This window comes from Cyprinodon tularosa, unplaced genomic scaffold, assembly GCF_016077235.1.
Source record: "Cyprinodon tularosa strain WSP-4 unplaced genomic scaffold, ASM1607723v1 ctg70, whole genome shotgun sequence".
Lineage (NCBI taxonomy): Eukaryota > Metazoa > Chordata > Actinopteri > Cyprinodontiformes > Cyprinodontidae > Cyprinodon > Cyprinodon tularosa.
Genome location: NW_024039452.1, coordinates 3287501 through 3312170, shown reverse-complemented (window position 1 = coordinate 3312170; position 24670 = coordinate 3287501). Strand labels below are relative to the sequence as shown.

Sequence of the window (24670 nt, the reverse complement as noted above, 5' to 3'; positions counted from 1 at the left end):
CTTTCAAACCAGCTGCAGTTTATTTTCTGATGAATGGCCAGTTTTTAAAGTTATACTTCTAGCCACTAGGGGCACTAGACCTGTAGCTTCCAGGTGTAAGGGTCCAGTTAACAAAGCACTGTTGCAAAACGAACCAGTCTCAATCTGTGTTCTGGAATCTGATAGACCGTTATTTGCCTCTAAATTAAGACGTTATAGCGAAGGCTTTATTCACTCCTCCAGATTAAATCCAAAATCAGAAAATAAGTCTTATCTAAGAGTCATATCTGTTGTATTTGTTTGTTTTTGTTTTTTTTTCCTAAAGGAACTTTTACCTCAGTTAGCTGTGGTGTTTAGGGGAGTTCAGTCAGCATCAGTTCCGTGGGTCACATGTATAAAACAACCATTCCAATCAATCAATCTGGAGTGATGCTGGAGATCGGCCTGTTTTCCAGTGTGGTTCTGTTTCTCTGACCGTGACTGACTGGATGTGCTCTCTTCGTCCTCTGACATGGGAGCTGGCTCGGTGCTCGTCTGCCTGGCTGTGTGTTTCCTGGACGGTTCCGCCTTTTACAGCTGCTTTTTCTATCTCTGCTTCTGTCTCCTTGAACCCCAGTCGGCCTCAGCAGATGGCCGCTCACACTGAGCCTGGTTCTGCTGGAGGTTTCTTCCTGTTAAAAGGGAGTTTTTCCTCTCCACTGTCGCTACAAGCATGCTTAGTGTGAGGGATTGTATTTGAGTCAATGCAATCAACTGGTTTTCCTTAGGTAGAAAACTTTGAATCAATTTGACTGTATGATCTGGTTGAACTGTAAGGTGCCTTGAGATGACGTGTTGTAAATTTGGCGCTATATAAATAAACAGAATTGAATTGAATCTTGCTTTATTATTGCTGCAGGGAAAAATAAGTTTGTTTTTCTAAAGGATAAATCCGGTCAGTAAGGAATGATCGATGGATCATTATTTATACCTAAAAATTAATATGTTCACGGTTATTTCATAAATTTAGCGTTAATCTGTAAAAAAAAAAAATAATAATTTTTGTTGCGATCTCCGAATCTGGGACACATTTTTGCCCAAATATAGTAGCCCCTCCCTCCTGCCATCTTCCAGCAGTGATGTCACGGTGCAGTAAGCCTAGCGCCATTCTCCCCGCTTTACAAGCTAAATCAAGGGGAACTACAAGACACATCTGCAATTATTGAAGATTTCCAGAGGACTTCACCATTGAAATTCACCAGAGCTATAGTGAAACTGACAATGCCCACGTGCATGGCAGCTGGATGTTGGAATAAATCGGGTAAAAGTGAAAATGGAGTTATTTCACCTTTCCGACTTATGATCCCCCACAAACGGGTTCATCGTTGGATTGCCAACTTGAAGAGGGAGGATTTGCCATCTTAACTTTTTAGATTTAGGTACAGATAATGATCCATTGATCATTCCTTGCTGACGGGACTTTTCCTTTAAGAGCATTCCCATATTATCCTTTGGCAACTGTTTCATTTTTATTAAAAACAGCTAATCTCTGCTGTCACCTTCACTAAAACAGTCAATCCATGATAGTTTCTAATCTTCTATAATTTAGAAAGCTAATAAAACAACATCAATAATCATTAGACAGCAGCTGAAGAATTGATGGATGTGATCAGCAAAAACTCATTTTTGTGATCTGTGCTCTACAAAAAATGTGGTGTGTGTTTATTTTTAAATTTCTTTTACATATTAAGATTTACTAACTGCTTTCTTTTCTAATTTGCAGATCACGTTCTCTTCACTTCAAGGCCAATAAAAACGTTTGCTCTTAATCGATAAAATGTTGTTCCTGATGTCCAGCAGACCAAGAGAAATGGGTCTTGGCCCCCAGAAGGAAAGAGAGTGTGAGCTTTAAAACGCAACTTAAAAAACGATCATATTCTTGCAACTCAATCTGAAAAAAGGGAAATAACTTTTTAAAATATTAAATCTCAAAAGAATTATCAAAAGAAAATTTTTATAATTTTAACATGATCATTTGAAAATGAGAAAAAGAGCAGAACTTTTTCTGCAGCTTTTTAAAGTTTTTTTTTTCATTTACAAACAAAATTCACTCCATATACAAAGTGCCACTTCTTGACTTGAAAAATCTTTAATTTAGAATAAAGTTAAGGCCTTGATAAAAAGTTACACAGTGATGCTAAAATTAATCTTACTTGCGCAAAAGTAATGTTACTTTTTATTTTCCCTTTGATCCTTATCGCGATAATATTACTCAATATTATAATTGAATTTTAAGTGCATATATCCCAGCTCCACGCATAACTACATAACTTAATTAAATGTGGAATTAAATAAATACAGCGATAAACAATTAATTAAATGTGTCAATAATTAATTAAATGTGGAATTAAATATATAAATGTGTCATTAATTTAATAAAATACATCTTAATTTTATTAAAAAAATATATATAATTATTTCATGGTCCTGTGTCGCAGTGCATCGAAACCATTAAAAGAATCTGTCAAACTCACCCATCAAAGTTAGGGGGCGGGGTTAACGCGAATCGAGTCTGTAATCGATTTGCTTCGCCTTAATGTGCAGGGTGACCAATCAGGTGTTAGATAACCGCCCCCTAACTTTGATGGGTGAGTTTGACAGATTTTAATGGTTTCGATGCACTGCGACACAGGACCATGAAATAATTAAATGCACACTGAAATAATTAGATATATTTTTTTTATAAAATGAAGACGTATTTTATTAAATTAATGACACATTTATATATTTAATTCCTTATTTATTTAATGAATTACACATTTAATTAATTGTTTATCGCTGTATTTATTTATTTAATTGTGGCACTTTATATTAGTGACCTGGTTTTAATTAATGAATGACACATTTATTTATTTAATTCCACATTTAATTAATTATTGACACATTTAATTAGTTATTTATTGCTGTATTTATTTAATTTTGGCACTTTTTATCCTCCATACAATAGGTGCTACTGATTTTTTATTTCTTAGCCAATTCTTTAGACTGAGATTACTTTCTCTTTCTGTATTTTCATAAGTCACACAATGAGGATAATTTTTGTAGAAGTTGCAAAGTAAATAAATCAAGGTCATTTATTAGCTGATCAAAAAAGATTAAAGGGTAACGCAGTTTTTGTTTTTTGTTTTTTTTGTTTTTTTTTTACATTGGACCCTTGATTTTACGTTATTCCATCATGTTCTACTCACCTATATGAGTTTTGTGTCAGTTGGAGCCGTTCTGAAGATATTCCGTTATATCACGGTAACATCTTCCTATGGGCAACGAGTTGAAGACACAAACTAAACTGTTCATCATTTATTCTTTATGATACGCCAGCATTCATAACATGTAGGCGAATCCCTGTCCCCCAGACATCCGTGGTTATATTTTTATATTTATATCTTTTAAAAATGAAGCGGCACGTGTATGACGTCATCCATGCGTGCCAGCTACCATTCATTCCTCCTGTCTGCTGAACTGCTGCTAGTTTTCCTCACATGCCTGGAAGATGTCTAGTGTTAGCCTTGTGAGACCATCCTGATCTCGCGAGCTTTCAAGGTTTCACTCGCACATCAGTCTGGAGACTCTCCGTTAAAGAAAATTTGGAGCCTTTCACCAAACGAACGTCCAATCAGCGTTGGCTTTGAGGCGGGTTGAGGTGTGACGCAACGAGAAGCGCGACAGTTCAGCCTAAAGAACATGGCGGCTTCAGCCGATGAAACTAGCGTTAGCGTGGCTATCGAGCAAGTTTTATCGGAATTACAGAGTATTTCTTCACTGAAAGAAGAGCAAAACACTGCTCTGGAGGCTTTTCTCAGAGGAAAAGATGTTTTTGCTCTTCTCCCAACTGGTTTCGGCAAGAGTAGCCTGGCTGTTAGTACGTCATATGCTTCGTTGATCCGATTGGTTTATTTGGCCCGTCTATCACCAACATAGGCCAATCAGCTAACCAGTATTTTCGCCCCTTTCCAAAATTACTTCAACGGAAGGTTTCCAGATGGATATGCGGAGCAAATCCATCTGGCGGAGTCAGATTAGCCTAGTGCTACTACCGCTGATGATCTCGCTCTCCAAATGGAATTGAACGATTCAGATTAGCTAGCCCAATGAAAAGAAGAGGTAGAGTGCAGCCGCCCGTGGCCCACGCTGCCTGTCACAATTCCAGTCCAGCGCGTGGATGACATCATTCACGCACCGCTTTGTTTTTAAAAGATATAAACATAAAAAATATAACTGCAGATGTCTGGGAGACAGTGATTCGCCTACATGTTAGGAATGCTGGCGTACCATAAATGATAAATTATGAACAGTTTAGTTTGTGCCTTCAAGTCGTTGCCCATAGGAAGATGTTACTTGGATATAACCTAACGGAATATCTTCAGAACGGCTCCAAATGACACAAAACTCATATGGGTGAGTAGCACATGATGTAATAAGGTAAAATCAAGGGCCCAATATAAAAAAAAAACAACAAAAAATGGCGTTTCCCTTTAACAATAGATAGCAAATGCAGGAAGCAGCGATGTTTGAGCTTAATGACTGCAAGGCATGGCTGCTGAAAGCACCAGTGAATCGGAACACATGCATCTGCGGGCCAGTACTGAAAAAACAGCAAAAAAATACCGTCCGACTGGTGCATCTCTACTGGAAAGTGCCTCCATCTAAAGTTTCCAGCTGCAGGTAGAAACTCTTCATGCAGTAAAAATACAGGAGGATGCAAATCAAGAATAACAGGATGCTAAAGACAAAGACCTGGTTAGTAACTTGGAGAAGAAAAATGGAAATCAAGGTTGAAGCTAATCAAATAAATTGTGAAAAAATCAACTATATATTAATAAAATGTGTGGTGCCTTCAGAGAAGCAGCAAAGCCGCATCATATTTAGTGCTACAGAAACGAGATGGAGAAACGAAGGCAGGGTTCAGATTATTAAAGAGCAGCAGGTGGCCGGCTCTGCATTAAAGGGACGTTCAGGGGCCCAGTGGAAAAAGGAATGAGGTAAAAGCAGTGAGGGGAACTGAAAAACAAAACTGCATTAAAACCTGCTGCAAGACGAGCTTTAAAACAACAAGGCTCAGAACATGAAGTAATCTGTTGAAACTGCTGAAGAAATCACACTGCATCCAACTGAAATAAGTTACATCAACAGAAAACCTCACTATGGTAACGGCCACATAGTCTACAGATGCCATCAGTGAGTCCGTCAGTCCTGGCAGTGCCTGGAAGAGCAGCACATCGAGCTACTAATGCAGGCGGAGATCAGTTTAAGTTGATGATGGTGAGAAAAAAATATTTCAGCCCAACAAACTATTCAGACAATGGAAGAGGATTAGGGCCACTGAAAAAAAAAAGTTAACCGATTTTTTAATTTTATTTCAGTTTAGCATTCTGACTTTAATCTCAGAATTCTGATCTTTTTCATCTCAGAATACCGACTTTTCATCTCAGAATTCCGACTTTTAATCTCAGAATTCTGATCTTTTTCATCTCAGAATTCCGACTTTTCATCTCAGAATTCCGACTTTTCATCTCAGAATTCCGACTTTTCATCTCAGAATTCCGACTTTTCATCTCAGAATTCCGACTTTTCATCTCAGAATTCCGACTCTTCGTCTCAGAATTCCGACTCTTCGTCTCAGAATTCTGATCTTTTTAATCTCAGAATTCCGACTTTTCATCTCAGAATTCCGACTTTTCATCTCAGAATTTCCGACTTTTCATCTCAGAATTCCGACTTTTCATCTCAGAATTCCGACTTTTCATCTCAGAATTCCGACTTTTCATCTCAGAATTCCGATCTTTTCATCTCAGAATTCCGATCTTTTTCATCTCAGAATTCCGATCTTTTTCATCTCAGAATTCCGATCTTTTTCATCTCAGAATTCTGATCTTTTTCATCTCAGAATTCCGATCTTTTTCATCTCAGAATTCCGATCTTTTTCATCTCAGAATTCCGATCTTTTTCATCTCAGAATTCCGACTTTTCATCTCAGAATTCCGACTTGTCATCTCAGAATTCCGACTTTTCATCTCAGAATTCCGACTTTTTATCTCAGAATTCAGACTTTTTATCTCAGAATTCCGACTTTTTATCTCAGAATTCTGACTGTAATCTCAAAATTCTGACTTTTTTCTCAGAATTCTGACTGAATTCTGACAATAAAAAAGATTACAAGTTGTTGATGACTGCCCAGGAACAGCGTTGGTTCTAACTATAGCCTGTATGCGAGTCCGGCCGTCATTTATACCGGCTATTGTTAGAATACAGGCCAATATTAGAGGATTTACGGTAAAGCAACTTATTACACTGGAATGCCTTTTGTGACATATTTCTAGTCAGTTGTAGATAACAGCTTAAAAACAAAGATGACATAAAAATCAAGTTTACAGGTTTATATGCTTGAAATGTCTGGAAGGGAAAGAGAAATATTCAAAGTCACAATGACGTTGCTTTTGCTCCTTAAAACTCTTAAAATGGCCAGATTTAAATTATGGAATAAAAAACATTTTCTGGGGAGCACGCCGGGCAGAACACACAGAAGTAATTCTCAACCTCAGTATTTTTTTAAGGCCCTGCTAATCGCATCAGTGTTTGCATCTTCTAAATGGTTCTAATTGAACAGAACCTGCAGGAGTTCCTCTGAATGATTCACTATGAAGGTAGCGATGGGTTGGGAAAGAGGTTAGCAGTGACAGAGCGGTTTGACAGGTCAAGGTCCGTCTCTACTGAGCCCCGTTTCTACAGCAACGTCTCCTTCCACAGGATCTTTCCAGCACAGCATGTTATTGCCTCTCTAAGGTGATGGCATCTCTCCATCTTTTCACTCTTAGTGAGTTTATTGCTAAGTTTAATAAACCTTAAAGGTTAGAGAGTCTGCAACATCTAGAATGTTACCCTTGGTAGACGGGACGGACTGCTGTCCAAAACGCTGGCCGTATGACAGCGGATGGAGCCAAATATCAGAAGCTGAAGAAATCTTCACCAACAAGGAATTTAGGAGTCCGACTGTGTAGACAGCAAAAATATTCGACACACTGAACATTTACACATGGTGTCCCCTTAAAACGGTATAGTGGAGGATTTTCACAAATTTTTGAAAACACCCGCCCTCTCCCCTTTAAAAAAAAATTTACATGCACAACCCTGTGCCTGAACGTCCGCTCTAAGCCCTGAATCCCTCAATCACTATATAGGGTGGGGACTATATAGTGGACTTTATAGTGACATAAGTTAACTGACCGTTCGGACAGATGATCACTGCTTATTGCTCTGTTGGTCACGTAACTCCTCCTCCTCCACGAGGTGCCTACGCCATCCTTGTTACAGGTCACAGCTGTCGGGTAGCGACAGCCTAGCAAATCCCAGAATGCTTTCCGTGGAGAGTTCTCTGCGCAAAGCATTTTGGAATATATCTGCCTCTTCTGAGGCCTTTCTTTTCTTCTCATACACTTCGTAGACACTTTTTCTCTTACAACCCTCGGCCATTTTCAAAGAACAGCAGTGAGAAAGGTGAGCCTCAATGACTGAAACCGTAGCTCACCACAGATATACGACTAAAAGGGACGAGCACGTAGGACGGCCTTACGTAAACATTTTAACGGAATGATTGACAATAAGGAGGACAACGTATTTAGATGATCCACCCAGAAATAAAAGATTGCATCCTATACTTTTAATGTGTTCCTATACATTTCAGTTTAATTCAGCTTATTTTTTAAGCAACAATTAATAACATGTCATGTCTGATGTTGATGGAGGGAATTGATTCAGGATGCATCTTCCTGGACAGTAGATGGAGACAGGAAGCTCTGCTCTCTGGAAGGTGAACTTTCACCTCAGTCTCTAATCCAGGGTTCTGCAACCTGCGGCTCTTTAGAACCTCTAAACTGGGCTTAAGTAGTGGTAGAAAAACGCAAACGAGGCTTAGACGCTTTATTAGGTTTTAAAAAAACATTTGATTTGAATTTTCACAACAGAATGAAGACACTAATAATTTGTTTTTAGATCAAATTTTCTTCTAGATAGCTTGGAGATTATTTTCATTATTTTTTTTTAGCATCCAGTATTCTATGAGGGGAAATCTGTGCTTCATCCTTTAGAAACATTTTATGGTTTTTCCTCATCTGAAAAAAGTTCAAAAACAATCCACTGGACTTTGTTTCCAAGCTTGACGATGTTTTGCGTCCCATCCAGGAAGCTTTTCAATTCAAAATGTCAGAAATAGCGTTGAGTTCGAGGCTTTGTAGAGTGGACCAAAACAAAGGCTTGTTCTTGTTTAGAAAACATGCAAATTGAACAAATAAACAGGTCCGCCCCTTAGAAATGGGGGTCGTTAAGCTTTTCAGAGACATAGACAGGTACGGGGCATTGCAGGTTAACAAAAGAAGCCAAACCACCCTGATTGCTAAAGGTTGGACCCGTTCATTCGTTCAATTTGCATGTTTTCTAAACAAAAACAAGCTTTTGTTGGGCTACTGTATAAAGCCTGGAACTTATGGAAGAAAAACAAGTCTCATTAGAATCTGACTTTTTTTTTTTTTTTTTTTTTTAACACTGAATTTTTTAACAACAAATTTTAACATTGAATTCCTTACTCTCAATTTTTGTCTGTAAAAATTCAGCTGCAAAAGATTTCAGCCGGAAAAAAATTTCAGCCGCAAAAAAAAATTCAGCCGCAAAAAAAATTTAGCTGCAAAAAATTCAGATTCAAAAGCTGCAAAAGTGTTGACTTTTTGGTGAAAGCTGTGATCGGCTCAGTTTTTTCACCCAGTCTGATAAGAGGAAAAACTCTAATAGTTGTCTGTTAGTAGCTAACTGACGTTTTGTAATTCTATCTCTTTAACAAAAAAAAAAAAAACCTCATTCAGCTGGGAACAGCGCTGAGCAAAGCCGTTGTGTCACATGACCAAATGAGCTAATTTCATTGGCTAGAAGCTGATCGACTCTATCGAGTGTAGATTGCTTTGGCTTGAGTTCACCAAAACGTCAACACTTTTGCAGCCGAATTTTTACCAGCTGATTTTGTACCAGATAAAAATTGAGTATAAGGAATTCAATGTCTACAAAAATTCAGTGTTTAAAATTTGTTGTTAAAAAAATTCAGTGTTTAAAATTCGGTGTTAAAAAAAAAAGGCAGATTCCGATGAGAGAGTTTTTCTTCCATAGGAACTCATCGCTATTTCTGACATTTTGAAAAAGCTTCCTGGATGGGAAGCAAAATGTCTTCAAACTTGGAAACAAAGTCCATTGGATTGTTTTTTTAACTTTTTTGGAATTAAACTGTTTGTGTTTAAAATAGATTTTCTATAACAAATATGTAACAAATATAGCAGGGTTTAAAACAGGAATGATTAACTCTAATTTAATGATTTTTTAATGCTCTTTTAATGCTCTTAGAAATAATTTTAATACCATCAACAAATACCCATGACGTTCAGATATACGCGGCAAATTCCTTCATCTTTTCGATCGGATGGCTGCAGTTCCTCCATTTCCAGCCACTTTTGTTGAAATGAGCATTTCCCCCATTCCCCCTTTTCTCCGCAGCGAGCTTCTTTTCCGAACATACGGCTTTACGATCAACCGGGAGCAGATCCCGCGATATATTTGCAAATATATATATATATATATATATTGTTTATTAAATTGTTTTTATAAAGTTTTTTTTATATAAATAAAGCATTTCAAATGCCCAAATCATCACATTTAATGAATTTTAATGCCAAATCAGGCCTTAATTTAAAAAATAATTATTTAATGATTTCTAATGACCCGCGGAAACCCTGTATAGGTTTTCTTTTATTTATAAGGTCATATTCAGTCAACCATGGTTCAATATTTGCGGCTCTAAACAACGTTTAATCAGCCTGACTTGGGGGAAAACGGCTCTTTGGATGAATTTATTGATGTTAAATGTAAACGTAACGGTGAAGTGGATCCAGAGTGAGAGACTGCTTTACCTGTTGAACAGATTTGCAAACGGCCCCAGCTTCTTCAGCTTCCCGTCTTCCTGCTGCAGGACGCCCGACCCCAGATGACCCCGACCAGGACTCCACGTTTCCCCCGTCGGCGAAGAAAGCGTCACGTCCGAGAAGTGAGCCGAGCCGCTGAGATCGGTTTCCAGGGTTACGATGGCGCTCGAGTTGGACGTGACGGTAAAGTCCAGGATGTCCTCGTTGGAGACGGACAGCTCTGTGCTCATGCTGGACACGCTGCACACAGAGATGTCGTCGCTGCGGTTCAGGGCGCCGCCCCCGACGCCAAGTCTGACGGTGGGGCTGAAGTGCCGGGCGGAGTCGTAGCCGCTGCGGGGGAAGGTGGACGACCTGTGCATGCTGCTGCTGCTGCCGTCGTCCAGAGGTAAAGTGGCTGGAGAGTCCCCGCCGGCGTCATCTGAAGGAGGATGATGATGATGGGGGCTGTGGAGGAGGGGGTCCGGAGGATTGATCTCCAGAGTTGGGATTCCTGAGTCCTGAGAGGTTAAGCTGTGACTGTCTGGGTCCAGGTAGGAGCAGTTTTTGCGGGGGCTGCAGTAGTAGATGGGAATGGAGGAGCAGGACGGTTTATAAGTGGGCAGGACGAGCTGAGCGGACGAGGTGGAGGCGGGTTTATCCTGCAGGCTGGGGGCCTCTGTGCTCACAGAGCCGTTCTTCATGACGACTCCCCCAGATGCCCCTAAATAGACCACAGAAAACAGGTTTACATCATTTTAAAGCTTATAAAACACCTGAAAACAATCACTATTGTGCAATAAATGACCTTTAATTACAAAAAAACTAAAATTTTAACCAAGTTGTTAAACAAAAATCCCTGATGCCCATAAAGAGCAGCTCCTTTAAGCCAATCAGGCTCCTTGGTTGTTGACTTGGCAGGAAACATTTATCCCAGTTAACACAAAAAAAATTTTCTTTAAATCATTATGAAGCAATATTTTTTTATTTACTCCGAGCATCAAAATAATCAAAGTAAAAGCCTCAATGTGGCTGAAGAAGAAACAATCGTCACTCAAGCAGCAAGAATTTCTGTTTTACATTGATTCTACAGGCAGATATTTTATTAAATTAAACCAGGGAAGCTAAAACTTTAGAGCATATTGATGGAGAAAAACTTTTTTTTTTTTATCTTAAATGCAAAATCTTATATATTTTTTTAACAATCTTGGTATAATTATTGCTCTAAGTGGGTCGCTCTTTCAGGTAAAAGCATGTTTTAAAATCTCTATATTCCAGTTAATCGTTAATCAATTACTAAAATAGCAGACAATTATTTCAATAATCAGTTAATTGTTTCAGCCCTAATACATAGGGATGCACGATATTGGGATTTTGGCCGATATGCCGATATTTTAAAACTCATGTAGCCGATAACCGATATCGATACCGATGTTAAAGCTGGACAAAAATAAGTAGTCATTGAAAATAGCAGTTTTATTATCCATTTCTGATACTTTGAAAAATAATATACTCAAATATATTTTCATATGCTGATATCAAATAGATTTTTAAAAACGTGGTATCGATCTATTTTACTTTCAAAATCTCGCGAAATTTCTTCATTCTGTTACAAACTCTCGTGATATTTGGCAAATTCTTGTGGGATTTTGTTAGTAAAATAGATCGATACTGCGTCAATATAAATTTCTTGAATTTTCGGGGGATTTCGTAGCATAACGATAACATATACCAATATTTCATTAGTAAAAGAGATTGATATGGTGTTTTTAAATGGCAATATATCAGCATATGAAGATATTGGGATATTTTAATGGATCAATATTTTTTCCCTCGTCTTTAGAAGTTTTTAAGTCTGTAAAAAAGAAGTTTTTGAGGAAGAAGAAGAAGTAGTATTTTTTATTTTTTATTTATTTATTTATTTTTTATTTTTTTTAGACTTTAGAAACTCAGAAGCTGATCAAATATCGGGTTAAATATCGGTGGGGTGGCCGATGTCCGATATTCAGTTTTAAGGCCGATACCGATAGGGGGCCGATTATATCGTGCATCCCTACTAATACATACATATTTCTAAATTACAGCAATATGGCTGTTTAAGAAGGTTTTTCAAAATTGCGAATTAGGGCTAAACAATCTGGCCTAGGCTTGTCCCGATCCGATCCACGTATCGGATGCCGATATTGGCAAAAAAATGCATATCGGCAAAGCATGTAAAAATGCCGATCCAGTTTTTTTTTTTTTATCCGGTCCGTATTTTCCAGTTTCGACGATTGAAACAATCCATTCCACTATTTTGCGCCAGTGTTTCCCTGTTTTGCATTTTTATTAAAACTTACAGTAATAACTGTCCCCCGAATCCGGTCCGTATTTTCCAGAACACCTTCAACACACCCATGGGTCCTTTTGGGTCTGTCTCCCGGCCTAACCATTAAAACAGGTGAATTGGAAGATAGCGGGGAAAATGTCAGCCGTGTGGGATTATTTTATCCTGCACGATGTGTAGATGGAGACTAGGTGTGGAGGACATTGGGGAGTATAAGGCATTTTTGTGTAACTATTATTTGCACTGATTTTTTTTTAAGCTGTGTCTTTTTTTCAAGAGTAGAGTCCTGATTCTAAGTTAATAGACTATTTTCCACTCTTGTCTGTTTTGCATTTTTATTAAAACTTACAGTAATACTTGCACCTTTAACTGTTTAAGGTTTTACTGCTCACTGTGCAATATTAGATTGCTATTCATAATTTTGTCCAGTTTGTGTTTATCTCTTAATAAACAGGTAAGTTTGTTGTTACCAATCATTGTGTTATATTCAATCTCACCTAATTCAGCTGGCTAGATGTTATCAAGAGTACTAAAACCCTTTTCAACATGAGTCTTACAACTAAGGCTAAATACTTTAACTTAAACTTAAATACATGCTCGGATAGTCTGGTATTGGCCAGTATCGGTATCGGATCGGAAGTCCAATAACAATATCGGTATTGGATCGGAAGTGCAAAAACCTGGATCGGGACATCTCTAATCTGGCCATAAATTGAAATTGCAATTATGTTCAACCAATATTGCGATTTTATTGCGATGTTTTCATCAAGGTTTTTCCGTTTATGTCTGACCTAGAAAGCTTGCTTTTCCAGAATTCATTGATGCAGCACTTTACTGTAACCTTCAGAGAAAAAGTTCTTGCTTCTACTATCCTGCATGGATCTGCATGCTAGCTAGGGGTGTAAATAATCATCCTTTTGGATCGATGCATCGATCCAACAGCCGACGATCCAATGCATCGATCCAACAGCCGACGATCCAATGCATCGATCCAACAGCCGACGATCCAATGCATCGATCCAACAGCCGACGATCCGATGCATCGATCCAACAGCCGACGATCCGATGCATCGATCCAACAGCCGACGATCCAATGCATCGATCCAACAGCCGACGATCCAATGCATCGATCCAACAGCCGACGATCCGATGCATCGATCCAACAGCCGACGATCCGATGCATCGATCCAACAGCCGACGATCCGATGCATCGATCCAACAGCCGACGATCCGATGCATCGATCCAACAGCCGACGATCCGATGCATCGATCCAACAGCCGACGATCCAATGCATCGATCCAACAGCCGACGATCCGATGCATCGATCCAACAGCCGACGATCCGATGCATCGATCCAACAGCCGACGATCCGATGCATCGATCCAACAGCCGACGATCCGATGCATCGATCCAACAGCCGACGATCCAATGCATCGATCCAACAGCCGACGATCCGATGCATCGATCCAACAGCCGACGATCCGATGCATCGATCCAACAGCCGACGATCCGATGCATCGATCAAATAGCCGACGATCCGATGCATCGACACGTCTGCAAGAGTATCGATTCATGTTTTTTTTTTTTCCTCTGGTCTATTTTTATCCATTTTATCCATTCTGACTCCTGCACTGCGGTGGCGCTAAACATTTTTCGTACTCCTACCTTGCTTCCTTCAGCCACTACCCTCTTTCCACTTGCAGAATGTATTTTTGATACAAGGCCTTTTCAGAATCTAAAACACAGAAGCATTATTATTTTTCAGTGAATGAGGTTTTTTATAGGCCTTGGTGTAGTACAACTTTGCTACATCTGTTATTTGCGTTTGTTTCTCAAATAAAATGCACAAAGATGTTACAGCTTTCATAGATTTATTTCACATTTGAAACATTGTCTAGCCTGTAAGGTAAGAAAAAAAAAACTATTAAATGAATTAAATTGTGGTGTATTCTTGAGTATAGAAAATAATCGAATCGTTGGGCCAGGAAATCGATACTGAATCGAATCCCCATGATGGATGTGATTTACACCCCTAATGCTAGCTGCAACTCTCTCCTCCGTTCTGTGTGGCGCCAGTCTTACCTTAATTACTGCCACATAAAGTGCTGGAGGTAGACATTTAGCGTCTTACACTAAAAAAAATAAAAATACTGCAACCTCTTTTGACATTTACGCATATTTAAGCATATTTAGTTACTTCAACACAATCGTTTTATGTCCTGCCCTGCTAAAATGAGAAAATTGTGTTAAAGTAACTAAATATGCTTAAATAAATGCCAAAAAAGGTTGCTTTATTTTTTTCAGTGTAGTCTTGATAAATGTATTGCGACAAAAATCTAGAGCTTCTGCGCATTTTTTTCTAAATTGTGATTATATTGCAAATGCTTTTAATCTCCAAGCTATTCTGAATAGATTCTCATTAATCCCTTAAAAAACTAAGTTTTTAATTTATTTTATTTTTTTACCAACTGCAGGGAAAAGGTTTGTTCCTCTCGACCAGCTTTAATCTGCCATTATTTTAATAATTCATTGACTATTGATACAGGTTTGAACCCCAGTCGGCCTCAGCAGATGGCCGCTCACGCTGAGCCTGGTTCTGCTGGAGGTTTCTTCCTGTTAAAAGGGAGTTTTTCCTCTCCACTGTCGCTACAAGCATGCTTTGTGTGAGGGATTGCCTTTGCGTCAATGAATCGATGCAATCAACTGGATTTCAGAATAATAAAGTGAACATATTTTGCCAGCAAGTTTCATTTTAAGTTAATTTAGGCATTAAACTGATTCAGAGGAGTGATCATAGCGCTCTGCATCAACAGTGCTGTGTCTGACTCCCTGCCGTTCCCACATCAGCTTCTCTGATTGGTTGATGTGGCACGTCGAGCAGCAAAAGTTCAATCTTTCCAACTCCTGCATCTGTTGCTTGTAAAATTTTGAACATTTCAGCGAAGTTTCAAGAAGAAAAACAGGGCGTAAAATTTGTCTTTTTTTTTTTTTTTTAGTAAAGGCCGTACAATGTATGCCCGTACACATTGCAAGCTAAAAGCCTGCCTGAAGGTCAGAAAGGGTGGCTTGGACACATCAACAAAAACAAACTACCATCCAAAATGACAAATATTTTGCGTGAATCACTTACCGTAATTTTCGGACTATAAGCCGCAGAAGCTAAATTGCATGATTTGTACATATACAAGCCGCACCGGTCTATAAGCCGCAGGTTTTTTATGTTTAATTACCATATGGTTTGTGCACAGAGAGGATTGTCGGGAAAGAGGCAACTGTTTGGGGAAGCTCCTATTTATGAACATTTCAACACAATTGAATTGAGACAATTCTTCCTGCTGGCGTTTCCAACGTCTCACCATTGACTCGTTGATTCCAAGGTTACGTGCAGCGCTTCTATTTCCTTCGTTTACTGCCGAAGTGGCTGCCTTTAACTTAAAAGCTGCATCATATGCATTTCAACGTTTGTTTGTTGGAAGCAAATGTGACGTCAACATGATGGATAGTAAAATCCATAGATTTAGGTACCGTATTACCCTAGTGGCCGTTAGCATTGTCATATAAGCCGCATGGTAGAAAAATGGTCGAAAAATTGGGAAAAAGTCACGGCTTATAGTCCGAAAATTACGGTATATTCCTCTTTTTTTTAAACAGACATCTTTTTATTTTATGAGAGGATTGTCTTGTTATAATAGAAAACTCAAGTTTTTAAGAAAATTAGCATTAATTGTAAGCTGACTGATAAGATTTATCAACTTTAGATTAAGTTCATCTATACCTCTACTAAATCAGTATTATGAATGAATCATCTGTTAAACATCACAACACTAAAAACCTAAATCCAGCTGAACCCGTTGCAAAGAGAACGGAAACAACTCTAGAGAACAAAGTCATTTAAGACCTGCTTCATTTTACCAGGGCAGACGACACAAAGGAGGAAACTCAACGCCGCAATAACTGGGCTGTAACTGGATCCAGGAATGTAATGTGAACGGAACCCCGGGGCTCCATCAGGCTTTTTAACACCCGGCTGGAACACTTGTGCAAGAACAAGGTGCAAAATGAACAGATAAAACTCATTTGTTAGACAGTCTGCCTCTTTTTGTGGCTTAAAAACCTCCGCTATGTTCCAAGCCGTAGCGCCACGGAGCCGGATTCCTAGCAGCTCTAAATCCTGATCTGCTGGTTGCTATGCGAGTGCTTCAGACCTTTTCACAAAACTATTCAACAGGTTGAGCCTGTGCCACCGTGGCTAACATCTACAAGCAGAGGTCACTAAGGTTGTTAGGGCTGTAGATCAACTATAAATGAGGCAGGACTTCAAACAAAAAATGTGGACGAAAGTTTCAGAAATAACAGCTGCTATTATAGCCAGACCAGAAGAGCAGCCTGTTTGAATAGATGCCCAAATGACTCAGATAGTTAATAATAATCGACCAGAACAAAGACATTTATCTGTATGTTGGCAGCAGAACAAAAGCTGAAATATGGGAAAAGTTACTCAGGTGTTGCATTTTGAAAAGGGAAATGATATTAAGCAATAATCCAAGTTCTGCATTTAGCTAAACATAAAAAGGCAGATCATTTTAACTTTCATATCAATATCAGCGAAGCCCGGGCTGCCATTGGAGCAATATATATATATATATATATATATATATATATCCAAAATACGGAACTGAGCTATTTTTTGCTCCGGCCCGTCCAGATCAAGACCCGCAATTGTAATCGCACCAAACAGGAAAAAGAATGTAGAGAGGACCCGGTTTTTCAAATTTAATTATAGTAAAAACAGACCGGTAACTAGAAATTAGAGCATAGTTCGTATATAATCCAAAAACTAAGAGCAATTAATTAAATTATTGGATGCAGACTATTGGTGCTTCAACAGACCAGGAAAAAGTTGTGAGATTCTAGAGCGAATCTCACAACTTTAAAAGAAAATTCTTATTGCAGGAATGGATGAAGAGATGATGAGTTTGGAAGCAGAGAACAAACAGAGTTCATACAAACTATGTTTGATCCTAGTTATTCCTGTTACAAAAATCCACAACAGAAAGAAAATATTTGGGCAGAAACTGAACACAAAATCCACGATTCGGTTTGGTTCACGGTTTCGTGGTCACGGTTTTCGGTTCGGTTCGGTATATGATGATTGTTAGGAAAATCTACTATGTCTTGTAAAGTACAATGCGTATGTATAAACCCTGTGAACGTTTAATTTAATATGACATATTTTTAAAAAATCCCCATCATCATCCAGCAGATGTTCAGTTTCTGCCTAAATATTTACAGGAATAACTAGGATCAAACATAGTTTGTATGAACTCTGTTTGTTCTCTGCTTCCAAACTCATCCATTCCTGCAATAAGAATTTTCTTTTAAAGTTGTGAGATTCGCTCTAGAATCTCACAACTTCTTCCTGGTCTGTTGAAGCACCAATAGTCTGCATCCAATAATTTAATTAATTGCTCTTAGTTTTTGGATTATATACGAACTATGCTCTAATTTCTAGTTACCGGTCTGTTTTTACTATAATTTAATTTGACAAACCGGGTCTTCTCTACATTCTTTTTCCTGTTTGGTGCGATTGCGAGTCTTGATCTGGACGGACCGGAGCAAAAAATAGCTCAGTTCTGTATTTTGACGGTGAAAGACGGAGAAGACGTACGAGGACAGAGAAGTAGCGGAGGATGTGGGACAGCTCTCATTGATTTACATGACAGACAAGTACTCCGCACCACGTACGTAAGCAGAGCGGAGCGCTGACGGAGTATGTGGAATCTGGGGTTAAAGGAGGACAAATACACGTCCGGCTAGTTGCGGCGCCGGACGCCGGACAGTGCAATGAAAATCCGGACTTTCCGCCCTAAAGCCGGACATCTGGCCACCCTATTTCCAACTCCTGTTCTTTCCCACTCGCCATACCCACACAATTCTCCACAACAACTGAATTTTTTCTGCTACACCAGGCTAAGCTGCTTCGCTGCTTCTTCTTTTTATGTACGACTGGTGGTTGGCTTTGGTCGCAGTACCGCCACCTTCTGCTCTGGAGTGTAAACGCTTCCCCTATGAGAAAAAGGAGCAGCGCATGAACCGAACACAACACACGCGAACCGAACCGAGAAAGTCGAACCGAACGGTTCGGACGGTTTTCATAAATCGTCCCATCCCTAATATATATATATATATATATATATATATATAGCACGTAGTCGAAACAGGGAGCCAGCGGCGGACGGATCGACACAACCCGGTGACGGTTGCCTGACGGCCCCGTGCTTCCTGCGGCACTGTAAGGCAGGCGGGGGGGATGATACAAGCATATCTGGTCACCATAGATATGTTAGCATTGCTATCATCAGCTTAGCGACTGAATCATACTCCCAGCTTGGGGTTGTGATGGCCTTACGGTGGGAACAGCCCCTCGTTTCAGTAAAAGAAGTTTAGCAAATCCTGCTTTGAACTGTCCAAGATTTTAAAAGCTGTGCTTTGCTTAGAGCAAATGAACATCTAAGCATCAAACTCTGCAGGGATCTTCTGATAGACAAAAATAATCCATGCCTGTTGAATCTCTGGATCCTTTGGAAGACTGTAAAAATGTTACACTTCCTCCGTGCAGCCTGGAACACTGCATTTACGCCCGTGGTTCTGGCTCATTTTCAATAGAGAAACTTTGTAATTCTTGTAGAAGTAAACCCAACTGTAAGCTAAACAGCTAATCTAGTGTCTAACATCTACCGTGACAAAAGTACAGGCCAGAACCAATTAAGGCAACATCCCCGAGTTGAAGTCAATTTGGTGCTTCATTTGGATTCACCTGTTTTACGGTGGAAGTTTAGAGTTGTGAGATTTTGCAGAGAAAGGAGGTGTTGATGGGGTTTGATCTTCTCTGTACGTACATTTCAACCACTGAACTAACATCTATGATGATGGAAACTCGGTTTTGCATTTTATGACCCCTTTAATAACTAATATTTTGATAAATTAATTGATTTCAGGATTATATTGTTAATTATATCATATTTAATACTTAAAAATCAGTTGACTGTACTTCTGTCTGAAAAACTAATTTGCTTCTTTTTTTTTTTTTTTTTGTTGAAAACCAAAACAAAAGTGACCTTTTGCTTAGACAGAGAGACTATAACACGTCATATGTTTACTCCTATGAATGGATAGAAATGAATGGAAACTTTACTGCCATCTTACAATTTTGACAATATGAAATTAAGTTATAACAAGTGTTAATTTAGATTAAAAGAAATGTTAAAATATTTCACCAGAATCCATCTATTAGCAGCAGCAACAGCTGGAATACAGCAGAGTTAAAAAAAAGTGGAAAGTTTCAATCCAAAAGTACATTTCAGCTCTAAAAACATTAAAACCGTCAACATCAATTCGTTCCTTTCTATTTCATTACATTTATAATAAAACTGTTCTCCATTTAACATAAGTGAGTTGAATTCTAACTTTAAAAAATGGTGAAACTTAATTAAAAGTTATTTTTTTCTTAGCAAGTACAGTTTTGGTTACAAATATGTAAGCCGAATTAATACATTATGTACTAGATACACAAATATATGTTTTTTTAAGTAATAAAAAGTTTATCTATTTTAATAAAATCAAAGATATGTTTCAATTCCACCTCCGTTTCATGTAGTTTGGCGAAAATCAAGAGTTCAGCGAGAGGGCAGCCCACACGGCAGAGTCTGACATGTGAGCGTGTTTTTATGGTTTTATAAATAAAATAATAAAAACCAAATAAAGTGGACGGGACTTTAAGGTCAGCAGCCTTACCAGAGCGGCCGTCCAGCTGGTTCTGTGGACCGAGGCTCGGGTTTGCCATGGCGCCGCTGATGGACGCTACAGGTGGATGACAGGTGCCCTCCGCCCGGAGAGCTCCATGCTGAGGATGCTGCTGCTGCTGGGGCTACTGCTGCACCGCCACCGCCCCCCTGGCTCCCCCACACAGCCGGCAGCGGAGGAAAGTCATGAGCTGCCGCATAAAGTCCCTGCAGGGGGTCAAAACAGCGCGAACAGCCGGTGGCGCCTCCTTCCTCCCCGAGCTGCTGCTGCTGCTGCTGCTGACGTTCCCCTCCGCAGCGCTTCCTCTACTGGAAACAAAGGCCAACAACTTCTCCGCTTTCTCCTCCGGCGACGAAACAGGAGATAAAGTCCGCTCCCACTACTTTATAAAATGTACAAACGGCATCATGTCACCCTTTCAGCTGCGGGGTTTAATAACTCATACCTGTTTCTCCGCTTCCGCCGCCATTTTAAAACAAACTTTGACGTGGAGTGCGGTGTAATCGATGCAAGAACGTCCTCTGTCGATGGATTCACCTGTGTTAACCTGCAGGCATTAATAATCGAACACGACACACCTGGCTAAATAAATAGGTATATATTAACTTTAAACCTCTTTATTTAATAACCTCAGTTTAATTATTTTGAGCACGAAGGTTAGAGCCACTGAAAAAATAAAGAATGTTAACTGGTTTTTACATGTTATTTCAGTATAATATGAGAAAAGAATCTCAGAATTCTGACTTTAATCTCAGATATCTGACGTTTTTCTCATAACTCTGAATTGTTTCCTCGGAATTCGGATTTTAATCTCAGAATTCTGACTTTAATCTCAGATATCTGACGTTTTTCTCATAATTCTGAATTGTTTCCTCGGAATTCGGATTTTAATCTCAGAATTCTGACTTTTTTTTTTAAAGAATTCTGACTTTTTTCCTCATAATTCTGACTTTAATCTCAGAATTCTGGCTTTTATTCACAGAATTCTGACTTTAATCTCAGAATTCTGACTTTAATGTCAGAATTCCAAATTTTTTCACAGAATTCTGACTTTTTTTCACAGAATTCTGACTTTAATCTCAGAATTCTGACTTTAATCTCAGAACGCTGACTTTTCCCCTCAGAATTCTGACTTTAATGTCAGAATTCTGACTTTTTTCCTCAGAATTCTGAATTTTTCCCCTCGGAATTCTGACTTTAATCTAAGAATTCTGTCTTTAATCTCAAAATTCAGACTTTTTTTTTTTTTACAGAATTCTGACTTTTTTTCAACAGAATGATGTCTTTAATCTCAGAATTCAGACTTTTTTCCTCAGAATTCTGATTTTAATCTAATAATTCTGATTTTTTCCTCAGAATTCTGACTTTTTTCTCAGAACTCTGACTGAAGTCTTACAGCCAACAAAAAAGTTAGCATCAAGCCGTAGCCATCCGTTTTAGAGACTTGCTCTCTTGTTTTAATCACCTTCTGCTCTTCCATTAAGCTCCTCCTTTACATGCCCAGGGGACCCCACAGGCACGTAAAAAGCCGCCTAATTCCGTTGCTTTGCACCAATATGTTACTGGCCCCCCGAAACAACTCACAACTTTGTCAGTGAAGCTGAGGGCTTCCACATCTCTGCCTTCACGGTGCCCATCTACATTAAGATCCACCATTCTGAGATTAAAGTCAGAATTGTGACTTTTTTCCCCATTTTAAACTGAAATGATATTTAAAAAAAATCACTTAACTTTTTTTTTATTTTTCAGTGCTCCTAACCCTCTTCCATACCAGGAAGCAGATACATACATATTTATTATTTTTTACTTCCTTATTGTGACTCCACCTGGATGTGTATCAGATGTTTGTGAATTGTTACTCTTGAAGTTTATTAGAAAAGAGGTTCCCAAAATTATTTTACCTGTGACCCTAAAATAACAGCAATATACACAGATGACCCCTAGAAATACACCTAGTTAGTTCACAAATATTTAAATATAATTTAATTCCCTTTATTGTTCCACAATTGGGAAATTCACCTCTGCCTTTAATCCATCCCCTTGGTTAGCAGTGGGCTGCCATTGTGCGGCGCCTGAGGAGCAGTGTGGGATTAAGGGTCTTGCTCAGGGACCCAGAGTGCAGGCTGTGTGGATCAAATCGGGTACTTGCAACCTTCCCAGAGGGCAGCGCACTACTCTAACCACACAGACTCACTTCTCCATTTTAAATCCTAACTCAAAACTCATCTGTTTAAAATTGACCACTGTTTTTAATATTAATATCCCTAATATAATTTATATTTTTTTATGGTTTTTATTCTGTTTTGACTTTGTTTCTGCCATTGTGTTTTTATCCTTTGTACAGTGACCTTGAATAAAATGTATTATAATAATAATTATTATTATTATAGGCCAACAGTCTCCACAACACCTGCGACAGGACTTGAACCAACAACCATTGAATTGGAAGGCAAAGTCTTACAGCTGCAATAGTAAAGAATTGTAACAAATATTTATTTTAGAATATGTTATTAATTTTCTTATTTTTTATTTTTATTTTAATTTGTTGGGAAATGTATTAATTTAAATCTGGATATATATATATAAATATATATATATATATAAATATATATATATATATATATATATATATATATATATATATATATATATATATATATATATATATATATATATATATATATATACACTCACCGGCCACTTTATTAGGCACACCATGCTAGTAACGGGTTGGACCCCCTTTTGCCTTCAGAACTGCCTCAATTCTTGGTGGCATAGATTCAACAAGGTGCTGGAAGCATTCCTCAGGGAGTTTGGTCAATATTGACATGATGGCATCACACAGTTGCCGCAGATTTGTCGGCTGCGCATCCATGATGCGAATCTCCCGTTCCACCACATCCCAAAGATGCTCTATTGGATTGAGATCTGGTGACTGTGGAGGCCATTTGAGTACAGTGAACTCATTGTCATGTTCAAGAAACCAGTCTGAGAAGATTCCAGCTTTATGACATGGCGCATTATCCTGCTGAAAGTAGCCATCAGAAGTTGGGTACATTGTGGTCATAAAGGGATGGACATGGTCAGCAACAATACTCAGGTAGGCTGTGGCGTTGCAACGATGCTCAATTGGTACCAAGGGGCCCAAAGAGTGCCAAGAAAATATTCCCCACACCATGACAACACCACCACCAGCCTGAACCGTTGATACAAGGCAGGATGGATCCATGCTTTCATGTTGTAGACGCCAAATTCTGACCCTACCATCTGAATGTCGCAGCAGAAATCGAGACTCATCAGACCAGGCAACGTTTTTCCAATCTTCTATTGTCCAATTTCGATGAGCTTGTGCAAATTGTAGCCTCAGTTTCCTGTTCTTAGCTGAAAGGAGTGGCACCCGGTGTGGTCTTCTGCTGCTGTAGCCCATCTGCCTCAAAGTTCGACGTACTGTGCGTTCAGAATGCTCTTCTGCCCACCTTGGTTGTAACGGGTGGTTATTTGAGTCACTGTTGCCCTTCTATCAGCTCGAACCAGTCTGGCCATTCTCCTCTGACCTCTGGCATCAACAAGGCATTTTCGCCCACAGAACTGCCGCTCACTGGATGTTTTTTCTTTTTCGGACCATTCTCTGTAAACCCTAGAGATGGTTGTGCGTGAAAATCCCAGTAGATCAGCAGTTTCTGAAATACTCAGACCAGCCCTTCTGGCACCAACAATCATGCCACGTTCAAAGTCACTCAAATCACCTTTCTTCCCCATACTTATGCTCGGTTTGAACTGCAGGAGATTGTCTTGACCATGTCTACATGCCTAAATGCACTGAGTTGCCGCCATGTGATTGGCTGCTTAGAAATTAAGTGTTAACGAGCAGTTGGACAGGTGTACCTAATAAAGTGGCAGGTGAGTGTATATATATATATATACACTATATTGCCAAAAGTATTTGCTCACCCATCCAAATTATTGGAATCAGGTGTTCCAATCACTTCCATGGCCACAGGTGTATAAATTCAAGCACCTAGGCATGCAGACTGTTTTTACAAACATTTGTGAAAGAATGGGTCGCTCTCAGGAGCTCAGTGAATTCCAGCGTGGAACTGTGATAGGATGCCACCTGTGCAACAAATCCAGTCGTGAAATTTCCTCGCTCCTAAATATTCCACAGTCAACTGTCAGCTGTATTATAAGAAAATGGAAGTGTTTGGGAACGACAGCAACTCAGCCACGAAGTGGTAGGCCACGTAAACTGACGGAGCGGGGTCAGCGGATGCTGACGCGCATAGTGCGAAGAGGTCGCCAACTTTCTGCAGAGTCAATCACTACAGACCTCCAAACTTCATGTGGCCTTCAGATTAGCTCAAGAACAGTGCGCAGAGAGCTTCATGGAATGGGTTTCCATGGTCGAGCAGCTGCATCCAAGCCATACATCACCAAGTGCAATGCAAAGCGTCGGATGCGGTGGTGTAAAGCACGCCGCCACTGGACTCTAGAGCAGTGGAGACGCGTTCTCTGGAGTGACGAATCGCGCTTCTCCATCTGGCAATCTGATGGACGGGTCTGGGTTTGGCGGTTGCCAGGAGAACGGTACTT

At 39.3% G+C, this 24670-nt stretch overlaps 1 protein-coding gene across 1 annotated transcript in view; it reads right to left on the bottom strand.

The window, feature by feature from the left end:
• The window catches only part of tbc1d14 (TBC1 domain family, member 14), an 82810-nt gene extending 62184 nt beyond the window's left edge, over positions 1 to 20626 (bottom strand). The window contains exons 1-2 of the mRNA XM_038268501.1: positions 20072 to 20626; positions 9960 to 10674 (exon numbers count right to left, since the gene is read on the bottom strand). Coding sequence (XP_038124429.1) covers positions 9960 to 10674; positions 20072 to 20120 — 764 coding nt within the window. The 5' untranslated portion in view covers positions 20121 to 20626. The remainder of the gene's footprint in view (positions 1 to 9959; positions 10675 to 20071) is intronic.
• Positions 20627 to 24670: the final 4044 nt, after the last annotated feature.